Raw genomic sequence first — 11,933 nt, 5'->3', positions numbered from 1 at the left:
GGGGAGAAGAGTTCTTCTCTTGTGCTCAAAATCTGCTTCTAGGTTTCCCACAGGCAGCTGCTTGACCACTGTGAGAACAAGATATTGGACGTGTTGGGCCATTGTTCTGATCCAGAAGGACTCTTCTAACATCCTTATGGTGGTTTGGTTTCTATCATCATCTTTGGTGTTTCCTCAAACTATCTCAGGTGCCACATTCTCAGGCTAAGCCATTTCCAGTTATATATTTGGATTTTTTCCCCCTTGGCAAATCAGGAGCAGATGGTTCTACTTTCCCAAGGAGACAGAAGTTGGGCTTAATCAACTTGGCATCCTGTTAAACACAGAGGTTTTTTATTTATTTATTTTAAAAACTCAGATAATACTGAGCTTGTGGAGCTGTTTCATAATTGGGCAGCTTTCTCTCTCCCCGTGGTCAGATGTCCCCTCATCTTAAACGAGCCGTTCCTCCTGTGCGCACATTTTTAGCGAACGGATATTATTATCCACAGTAAGGAAGGGAACATGCCTCGCGATTTTCTGGCCGCATTTTAAAGTTGAAAAACAGCAGCACACATCAAAGGAAGCGGCGGCTTTGTAGCCTTCAACCAGGCCAAGATTTCATGAGTGCAGAGTTCCTGATCTGGACTTTTTCTTCCTCTCCCAAGCTGAAATGGTTCCCCACCCCTCCTTTTTATTGTTGTTATAGCTGAGCCAAGTTGGAGAAGCAGAAGAGAAAGTGGCCGGGAGGCGATGAGGTGTTCATGTAGCTGTTTTACGCCGAACACCTCTTGAGTTGGCCAAGAAGAAGAAAATAAAGATAGTGTACCACACTGTTTAGGGATGCGGGTGGCACTGTGGGTTAACGCCACAGAGCCTAGGACTTGCCAATCAGAAGGTCGGCAGTTCAAATCCCCACGATGGGGTGAGCTCCCGCTGCTCAGTCCCTGCTCCTGCCAACCTAGCAGTTCGAAAGCACGTCAAAGTGCAAGTAGATAAATAGGTACCACTCCGGTGGGAAGGTAAATGGCGTTTCCGTGTGCTGCTCTGGTTTGCCAGAAGCAGCTTAGTCATGCTGGCCACATGACCCGGAAGCCGGCTCCCTCGGCCAGTAAAGCGAGATGAGCGCCGCAACCCCAGAGTTGGCCACGACTGGACCTAATGGTCAGGGGTCCCTTTACCTTTAGATTTGACCCAGCGAAATTAGGTCCCTCCCTGCCCTGTATATGTCGCCAGAATCAAGTCCAAACCTACGCAGCCAAGCTTTCCCTTTTGAGAATGCATCGCTGGCCATCATTCCACGTTGCTCAGATGTGGGACGGGGGGTGGGGGGTGGTCAGGGCTGGTGGCTGGGGGAGAGAGTGTCAAGATGGAAGTGCAGAGGTGTGCTGGTCTACAATTCCCATCATCCCTGACCACCGGTTCTGCTAGCTGGGGATGATGGGAGTTGTAGTCCAAAAACAGCTGGAGACCCAAAGGTTCCCCACTCTCAAAGAAGCTTCTTCTCCCCTACTGGAACATTAACAACATGTCTTGTGAATTGAAAAAAAAAAAAAAGAATAGTTTAAAAAGATAAAAAGCAAACTTAGTAAGAAACATAAACACCCCACCCCCATTAAATTACAGTCTTAATTTTTTATTTTTTTAAAAAATCCCTTTTGGCTCTTTGATTCTTGCTTACTAGAACACACACACACATGGATTGAGCTAAAGGTTTTTCAACAACAACATGGTTTTCTCATTATCCAGCCAAAATCCCTTCCCTCTCAGGAATGCTGTGGGGACTTCATATTTTTATTTATTTACTTTTGTGTGTGAGAGATGATGATGGATGCTCTCTACCACGTTCGTTTCATGGGAGCTGCTTTTATTCCTTGCCCCCTTTTGTCCTTTTTTGCAGCAGGTGGAGCAGAGCAGCGAAAACATCGTACATCAACAATAGCAAAAAGGATACACCAGAGCAGGGAGAGTTGTTCCCTTCAAGGCCAACTATGCAAATTTAGCATCTGGAGAGCAGATGTCGATGATTGTTGTATATTTTCTGTAGCATCCGTCTACCACCCAGTTTCCATTTGGGCAAGCATTTACCTTGCGGTAAATGGAATGCAGCAGATGCACCGGCCATTGCCAACCTGGTGCCCAAACATCTGGAGGCACAAAGTTGGTGAAGCCTGAAGTTCACAACTGGCCCCACAGCTGTTCCGTCTCTTACAGATCTAGAAACCAATTTCAGTCATAGGTGATAGATTACCAGGTCAGCACAGTCTCCTAGACCCACACCACAACAGTAGGGCTGATGCTCTCCTATGCCTGAGGCCCACACTTCCCTAAGATCTGTCCTTTTTTTCTTAAAAAAATGTTTAGGGGTACTCTCATTTTGACTCAAGAAAATCACCATTTTATAGTTCAAATTGGGAAAAATAAATACAGTAAATGGACAAAAGTATAAAGATTCACAAACATTTAAGGGGTATGTGTCCCCCCAGAAAAAAGCACTGCCTAAGATTATGTGAAATAGTGAAATCATGTGGTTGGATCACATGGGCTGTCTTCACACCATTGCCCTCGACAGACCCCACGTGCTGTTGCTAACCCAGTGGTTTCCAAGCTATGTTCTGGGCAATTCTGGAAGGTCAGCAGGAAGATTAAAGATGGGAAAATAGCTTGTCCAAGACGACTATTTTTTTCCTGCAATACACCATTAAAGGTAAAGGGACCCCTAACCATTAGGTCCAGTCATGACCGACTCTGGGGTCATCTCATCTCGCTCTATAGGCCAAGGGAGCTGGCGTACAGGTCATGTGGCCAGCATGACTAAGCCGCTTCTGGCGAACCAGAGCAGCGCACGGAAACACTGTTTACTTTCCCGCCGGAGTGGTACCTATTTATCTACTTGCACTTGGACATGCTTTCGAACTACTAGGTTGGCAGGAGCAGGGACCGAGCAACGGGAGCTCACCCCGTTGCGGGGATTCGAACCGCCAACCTTCTGATCGGCAAGTCCTAGGCTCTGTGGTTTAACCCATAGCGCCACCCACGTCCCAGTAATACACCATTACAGGAATGTATATATATTATAGATATAGGATAAAGTAAGATTCTCTCCAGTTTATGTCTCTTTACGTATTTGGATGTCATTTTTTAAAGACAAAGACTCTTTTGTTCTACGTGTTGGAGGCAACTAGAAAAGTGAATCCCCTGAATGGTAAACAAAATGATGGGATTTCACTGTCATTCATTCGTATCCTGCTTCCTTCCCAAAATGGCTTCTGCCTTCCATAAAACAAGCAGCTCGCTTTTAAAAGGAGCTAGTTGAGCTTTGTTCAACTGAATGAAATCATTCCAAGCCCAGGCGGTGATTTAACAAACCATAGGCATGTTAGAACTAAGGTGGTCACAAAACCAATATTATTGTAATATCAAGGGAAAGTCCCTTTTCATAATAATTTCATGGTAGCACCAGTTCCTTATTAATGTTTAGGTATGGAATGTTGTCTTTTGGTCTGTGTTATTGTTCAGCACTTTGTCGACATCCAGTTGCTTCAGAAAGAGAATTATTCCAATTCTTAAGGAGCAGCCTGCTCCATAACTCACTCGCTGACTCCTCTCTCCATCGTTTCTCGTTTCTTACTCCTGCCTTAATTGTCTCCCCCGCCTCTTGCCAGCAGCGTTTATGTTGTCCTTTTGTAATTACTGTGCTCAGAGAGCAGGGTTTTTGACACTGAGGGTTGATTTACTATGTTTGTGTTAAGAGTGTAATATCACCCAAGCCCTAAGGTTATTCTAAGTGTACATACATAACATTGGAAACTGCTACCAGAGAGCTGTGCATTTTTAGATATATTACTTTTTCATGTTTGATTTATTTGATGGTGTTTAAATATGTACAAAGTTGCTGTCACTGCGACTAGGTATTTAGTTTGATGTGTTAAGGATATTTAACCAATAAAATATGATAAATTTATGTGTGTGTATTTTACATGTTTGTGTATATAGATACACACACACACATAAAATACACAAATAAATTTTAAATCCAGAAATTACAGCAGCTTTGTTTCAAAAGTTTCTCATTTTTAAATTCACTTATTTAATAAATTTCTTGTCCATGCTTCAGCATGCATGGCCAATCCCAAGGTGGGAATGATTTTAGCAGCTTTCTGATCACGATGCTGTCAGGGAAAGATGTTAATATATCACCTTGTTTTTTTCTGTTCTCTGTACTTTGCTCTTTGCTAATTCTAGACATGCTTGCTTGGGAAATTCTGGGCATCCTTCTGACGTTTCACAGCTTACTATCCTCGGGGCACCTCTATGATGTGTGCCCTTTCCATAATAAAATTGTTGCTTGCAAAACCACAGGAAGGGGAGCAAATCGCTTTTGTATACTCACCGCCCCCCAATGAACTTAAAAATTATCTAGCACAAAATTTCCTGGGCCTGTTTGTAATTTGACAGGTTTCCTACCCAGGGACACACTTCTCCGATGTCTCCGTTTTCAGTACAACTGCCCACTAAGGGGAGATTAAGTGATGCCATTATTATTATTATTATTATTATTATTATTCCCATCCCAAACTGTAAAGACTGCCCTTGTGGGAAAACTGCTCCAGCTCCCCTTCCAAAATTTGGCCGGCTTCATCCTAACATGCCTGCAATTTTCATCCAATTCTGCAGATGTGGATATTCAGCCAAATCAGGCAGCCTTCAAAAGCACTTAGGAAGAAAGCAGGCTCCTTTCTGATTCGCCCAACTAGAGACTAAACCGAATCTTGTAGTAAGTGCACATCTCTAATGGACCTTTAGAAGATCCAACCTATCCATTCTGAAGGAAATCAGCCCTGAGGGCTCACTGGAAGGACAGATCCTGAAGCTTAGGCTCCAAGACTTTGGCCACCTCATGAGAAGAGAAGACTCCCTGGAAAAGACCCTGATGTTGGGAAAGATGGAGGGCACAAGGAGAAGGGGACGACAGAGGACGAGATGGTGGGACAGTGTTCTCGAAGCTACCAGCATGAGTTTGAACAAACTGCGGGAGGCAGTGGAAGACAGGAGTACCTGGCGTTTCTGGTCCATGGAGTCACGAAGAGTTGGACACGACTAAACGACTAAACAATATGGACAGACTTCAATCTTCAAACTCTTCAGTGCTGCTCCAGCATGAGTCAGCAGGTGCTCCCCACAGCTTCAATACACCTGCTGTTGTGTGTACTACTCCCTTTGGAAGATTAATGAGCAAGTACAATTTTAAAAAAAACCACCTGCATTTTTTAAAGAGGCAGTAAGAAAGAACTCATGGGATTCACACATCCTGCCCTTTCCAGGTTAGGGAGACCCAATGTGGACTCCTTGTGCAAAGGCTCCCAAGCTGTGGAACTGGTGCTTGCCTACCACCTTGGCAGAACAAAGAAACCTTTCTGGCGCCAACTGCAGGGAAGGGTCATAACTCAGTGGCAGATGACATGATTTGCACGCTGAAGGTCCCAGGTTCAAATTCATGCTTCTCCAGATATGGCTGGAGAAGCCCTAGGTCTCAAATCCTGCATAACTGCTACCAATCAGTGTAGGTTATACTGAGCTAGAGGAACGAAGGGCCTGCTTTGGTCTTACATTCCCCTGAATGGCCTGACCCCCCTTCCCCTTCCAAACAGCCCCATATAGTGAATTTTTAAAGGTTTTGTTGTTGTTGTTGTTTTTAATATTTTATTGTCTTCTATCGCTGGAAGCCACCCAGAGCAGCTGGGGCAACCTAGTCGGTTGGGTGGCATATAAATAATAAAAATATTATTATTATAAACATGCAACAACAAGTCAAAAAAAAGGAAAGGAAAGAAAACACAGGGCTTGTAAGATACCCAGCAAGGCTGAAATTCATTTTTTAAAATAAAATATTTAATTTGTTAAAAAAGAGTGTACATATTCACATGTAAGAAACACACACGTATAAAAAGTTTCTAGTGATGAAAGGCAAGCCAATTAATTCGATGTCAAAAGATGTGGTTGATGCAATTTCTGCACCGTATATTGTTTCCGCACAAACAGCTGCCAACGCTCTCCTTTCCCAGCTCATGCGTCTGTGTCACAAATACACATGCACACTTCAAAACGTATCTGCCCCTGACGAATCCGCACTGCCGTGGACAGAACTGAAGCTTTGGTCGTCTATGCTGGCAGATGGTACAATCGTAGACATCTTTGCTGGCGAAGGCAGGAAACTTAAATCAGGTGCCATTTCTCCCCCTGAAACAGAGAGAAGATTTAGTCGATTCCAAGCAGAGCCAAGTGAACAAATGCAAGATGTGCTAAAGCTGCCGTCTGATTTCATAATCTTCGTATGTAAAAACGCCATGAGGCCCTGCGCATGCTGTTTGGATCATGCAGCATCGGCACATGGGAAGACATCGCCAGAAGATTTTATGCAGGCAGCTGCATTGTTGACTCAGATTTTCCTGGGTGTGTGCTCCGACATCTGTTAGCCACCCACACTGCTAGTAACCCGGACAAACACTAAACAGGAGAGGGGCTAGTTTCTTCCAAATCCAAAAATAGGAGAAGAAATGTTAAGCTATTCAAACCGGACTGTATGAGGATTACAAGCATCCATGACTATAATCGCTAAAGACCACTCGACCCCCTTAACTCTGCCCATCTCTCTAGTGGGGCCACTTCAAATTGCGGTTTGCAAGTTTGTTTGGGAGGGTAAGTGAAAACTGTCGTTTGCCTAGTCTGATGTACTCAGAGAACTTGCGATTTCCATGAACATAGAAGAGACAGAGAACGCACACGTGAGTCTTGGGCACACATGTGTGAGCTGGCCCAGGATATGGCAGCTTCTTATGTTTCTATGATATGATTCCTGTTCTCTGCACACCAGTGTGGCAACCATCAATTGACACTAATGTCTGCCTGTTGATGTGAAAAAGAGTACAGCGATGATGTCTGGTTACAATCCGGTTACATCTGTTTTAAAAATTGTTTTAAAAATTTCATTGTGCATCTTTTAAGATGTCATAAAGAGCTTCTAAGCATTTTTTTATTGTACATTTTAAAATCATGAATGTGTTTGCTGCCCTGGGCCCCTTTGGGAAGAAGGACAGGATATGAATTTAGTAAACGTTTTAGAGAATCATATATAGTCTTTGGACTTCTTTTCCGACTGCTAATTTGCACAAAGCATACACTCTCGTCATTCTACTGGATCGATGTGCACAGCAGCTTGAATGTCCACCACATCTGACTTTCACAAGGCAGCCCCCTCAGCCACAAGCTCAACTAACCTCACCTGAAACTGAAATCCAGAGCAGGCAGCTATTGTTATATGAAGAAACCAGGACTGCCTGCGCATCTTGCCCACCCAAGGTGCAAGAAACCAAAAGGAAGTATCAGTTGAGAGCGCCGGGGCCCTGAGTCATTAGAAGTACGAAACCCAAGTCTCTAGCGCAGTTTGCATTACTACTGAGGCATGCTACATTAATAATCTTGCTTCTTTCACTGACACGCATAGCAACTAACATTTTCCCTCAACCCTAGAGGGATAATATTTACCAACTCTTCCCCTGCTTAATTATCTACTGTGGCTATGCAACGGCAGCTCAGATTCATATAGTCTGTTCTGTATTGCGCTTCGGAGACTACTAATTAGCAGATCAGCCCTGGCATTGAAGCTGCAGACAAGCAACGGGTATGAGTTTCTAAAGCAGGGGTAGGCAACCTAAGGCATGGGGGCTGGATGCGGCCCAATCGCCTTCTAAATCTGGCCTGCGGACGGTCCGGGAATCAGCGTTTTTACATGAGTAGAATGTGTGCTTTTATTTAAAGTGCATCTCTGGGTTATTTGTGGGGCATAGGAATTTGTTCATATTTTTTTTTCAAAATATAGTCCAGCCCACCACATGGTCTGAGGGACGGTGGACCGGCCCCACGGCTGAAAAAGGTTGCTGACCTGTTCTAAAGTGACCAGCTAGAGGCCACTTGGCTCTTCCTGCTCCCAGGGTCTCTTCGCCACCAGGCCAGCCCAAGTTTCTGATCAGGGAGTCCAAGTTTATTTAGCATGACGGACAGCGAAGCGAACCGTGCCTTTGCACTTTGGTAAGGCCTCTCAAGGAAGGCAGTGAGGTCAACTATCCAAGCTGCTCTTGCTCAAGATGCTAAGAAGCCTGACATTTCAGGTGCTCAGCACAGCCATGGATAAGAATATGGGTTTCTGCGGTCTCTTGGAAAACAGCAGAGGCATGGAGGCAGAGCCTGCCTGTCTCTCCATGGCAATGATATAACATCCTATAAATATAGCAGACGAGAGTCACATGCCATGAAAGGCCGGACTCAATTAAACAATTCTTACACTGCCTCTGAAAGATGCTGGGGTGCACACCCTGGCGGGTCATGCAACTCCCAGGAGAAAAGGAACAGACACTTTATTAAAAAGAAAAGTCAATGGGCTCTTCTTGGACCAACTATGTGGAAAGTCACAGATCTCAAGGAAAACAGCAATTCACAAGGAGAGTATTTGGAGATCTTGCTGCGAAGCTCCTTTCCAGCTGGCCTGCTTCTTCCTTTCTCAGTTGCGTCTTTCCAGAATGAGAGGGTCTCCAACCCTTTAGAGCCTTTCTTTGCAGAGAAGTGGTTTGGTGTTCTGCTTCTTTCGAGCTGTGCTGTTCCTTTTATTTTAAGGCTGAATGAGAACTGCCGGCTGCTGTTGCAAAGGAAAGGAAAATCTGGGCCTTGTGATGCACAAGCAGCTGCCTGACTTGCGAAAACGGTTTTCGAAAGCGATGCTTCCAGAAGCACTAATGCGCTACATGTATGCCTAACAGCATTTTCCCAGTGGACCTAAAAGCTGTGGATCTAATGGCTGTTCACAAAAGATAAAGACTGAAGACTGCTGAAAATGCTCACTTGGCTGCAAGTGAAAACAGCATACAATGAAAGGGATCTAACAACAGTCTTAAAATGCTACAAACTACCATGTATTAAACCAGGGGTCAGCAAACTTTTTCAGCAGGGGGCCGGTCCACTGTCCCTCAGACCTTGTGGGGGGCCAGACTATATATTTTTTGGGGGGGGGGATGAACGAATTCCTATGCCCCACAAATGCATTTTAAATAAAAGCACACCTTCTACTCATGTAAAAACACGCTGATTCCCAGACCGTCCACAGGCTGGATTTAGAAGGCAATAGGGCCGGATCCCACCTCCGGGCCTTAGTTTGCCTACCCATGTATTAAACTTATTAATTTCACCATGTTTCACACGAGCGTTTTTTGGATTATATTCTGGAGAACCTTGGGTTTCTTCTGAAGTTTATAAGAAGAGAGACCTCAGGGCCATAGTGCATTGCAGCTCAATGTCGTTTCAATGTGTGACAGCAGTGGAAAGGGACTGAAACAAAAGGGCCCATGCCACATTGCCATTATATCAGGAAATGCAGAATCTTATGCGCTCAGCTCACACAGATCAACAGAGAGAGCGGCTCAACAAGCCTGGCTAGCATGAAGCAAATTTGCCCCAGGAATCTTCTGCGGTGAGTAGACAGGAACGTCTTCGTGGCAGACAGAAAAGTGGAATTTGAAAGGGTCCCCTGTCACAGATTGGCCAAATGCAGAGGAATGGTGGGCGGCACCAGCTGAGGAACCCCCAAGGGAAGAAGGCTCAGAGCTCATTGCTGGTGGGATGACACAGGGAGAAATAACAGGGAGTAACATGGAGAAATGTAAAGTATTGCACTTGGGCAAAAAAATGAGAGGCACAAATACAAGATGGGTGACACCAGGCTTGAGAACAGTACATGTGAAAAGGATCTAGGAGTCTTGGTTGGCCACAAACTTGACATGAGCCAACAGTGTGACACGGCAGCTAAAAAAGCCAATGCAATTCTGGGCTGCATCAATAGGAGTATAGCATCTAGATCAAGGGAAGTAATAGTGCCACTGTATTCTGCTCTGGTCAGACCTCACCTGGAGTACTGTGTCCAGTTCTGGGCACCACAGTTCAAGAAGGACACTGACAAACTGGAACGTGTCCAGAGGAGGGCAACCAAAATGGTCAAAGGCCTGGAAACGATGCCTTATGAGGAACGGCTAAGGGAGCTGGGCATGTTTAGCCTGGAGAAGAGGAGGTTAAGGGGTGATATGATAGCCATGTTCAAATATATAAAAGGGTGCCACATAGAGGAGGGAGAAAGGTTGTTTTCTGCTGCTCCAGAGAAGCGGACACGGAGCAATGGATCCAAACTACAAGAAAGAAGATTCCACCTAAACATTAGGAAGAACTTCCTGACAGTAAGAGCTGTTGGACAGTGGAATTTGCTGCCAAGGAGTGTGGTGGAGTCTCCTACTTTGGAGGTCTTTAAGCAGAGGCTTGACAACCATATGTCAGGAGTGCTCTGATGGTGTTTCCTGCTTGGCAGGGGGTTGGACTCGATGGCCCTTGTGGTCTCTTCCAACTCTATGATTCTATGACACTGAGTGGTCAGAGGGAGAAGCCTGGGAGGAGGTGTTGGAAGCTGAATAGGTAACAGGGTTTACTGAGCAGGAAGAGACTGTGGCAGAGAGAGGTCAAGAGACTGGAGGCTGGAGTGGAGGGGGCTACGAGGCAGAGATGAGGCAGGTGGCTGAAGAAGCCGGGTGGGGGGTCGTCTCCCTCTCTTGTTGTGACCAGATCTTCTGCCCCACTGGTCTCCTCAGAGGTCTGAAGAGGGTGGAGTAGAGACAGGCAAGATGACAGAGTCTCAGAATGCTTGGGAAGAACCCCCAGGGGGAGGAGACTTAAGAGAGCTGTGGGAAGGCAGGGACCTTTAGTCCCTGCAACTGACTCATTGGGGCAAGGCCTACTGGGAAGAGCTGCAGTGCTCACTAGGCACTCTTTGAATAAAGAGTTAGGTTCACTGACACCTTGTGAGTTATTGCTGACATGTTCCTGATGCCCACCCTGACATCCCTGAGAGAGAAATGAAAAACACCTTTTGAAGCATCTGGTCTAACATCACCCCTGTTCTCGTCTGGAGGTACAGGTAAACGACTTTTCCGTGCGCTCTGGTTTCTGTCACGGTGTTCCGTTGCGCCAGAAGCAGTTTAGTCCTGCTGGCCACGTGACCCGGAAACCTGTCTGTGGACAAATGCTGGCTCCCTTGGCCTGAAAGTGAGATGAGCACTACACCCTGCCTTTGACTGGACTTAACTGTCCAGGGGTCCTTTGCCTTTCTCATCTGGAATAAGAACCACTGGATCAGGCCCATGGCCCATGTAGCCCAGCTTACTGTTCTCATAGAGGCCAACCAGATGTCTATGGGAACCCCAAAGTACGATCTGAGCACAAAAGCCCTCTCCTGCCCCACTGCAGTTCCCAGCAACCGGTATTCAGAAAGATGCTGCCTCCAGCTTTGGAGGTAGAGAAAATCCACCGGGGTTATTAGTCACGGAAAGCCTTCATGGCCTAAGACTCTCGTACCTATGGGACCGCCTCTCCTGGTATGCCCCATGGAGGACCTTAAGGTCTATAAATAGCAACACCCTAGAGGTCCCGGGCCCTAAGGAAGTCAGATTAGCCTCAACCAGAGGCAGTTTGAATCATAAGGGGCGGCAAGGGAGAAAAAATATTTGGATGGTGGTTGAACTGGAGCAGCAAAAGATGTTAATGGGACAAATAAAGAGGAGGGGCCAAGCAACAGAGGCTAAGGTCCAGGCTGGGTATGGCATGTGGTCCTCAGAAAGCTGCCCATTTGGGAATTTGACCCTTGGACTGACAAACGTCCCGTCCCCCCCCCGGCATAGTTGAACACTCTAACCAATGCAGCACACAGCTTCTTGGAATTAACTCACCTATTTCTGCCAGACCAAACCATGTTTGCTGCAGGAGATACCCTTTCATTACTCATTTTTGCTTGATGACTATGGCCTGGGCTAACGTAAAGCAGAGAAACTGGGTGACCTTCAGGTCTTAACCAGTCCTTTATATCC

General features: G+C 45.8%; 1 protein-coding gene across 10 annotated transcripts in view; it reads right to left on the bottom strand.

The window, feature by feature from the left end:
• Positions 1–5,849: 5,849 nt before the first annotated feature.
• The window catches only part of KIAA0586, a 76,676-nt gene continuing 70,592 nt past the window's right edge, over positions 5,850–11,933 (bottom strand). For all 10 annotated transcript variants that reach the window (XM_083516876.1, XM_083516875.1, XM_083516869.1 and 7 more), the window contains exon 33: positions 5,850–6,219. In XM_083516876.1, the coding sequence (XP_083373002.1) occupies positions 6,080–6,219 (140 nt within the window). In that variant the 3' untranslated portion in view covers positions 5,850–6,079. The remainder of the gene's footprint in view (positions 6,220–11,933) is intronic.

This window comes from Podarcis liolepis (genome assembly GCF_965112155.1).
Source record: "Podarcis liolepis genome assembly, chromosome: 1".
In the NCBI taxonomy this organism is placed as follows: Eukaryota; Metazoa; Chordata; class Lepidosauria; order Squamata; family Lacertidae; genus Podarcis; species Podarcis liolepis.
Note: the sequence above shows the minus strand (reverse complement) of the source record. Positions and strands in the feature narration are given on the sequence as shown.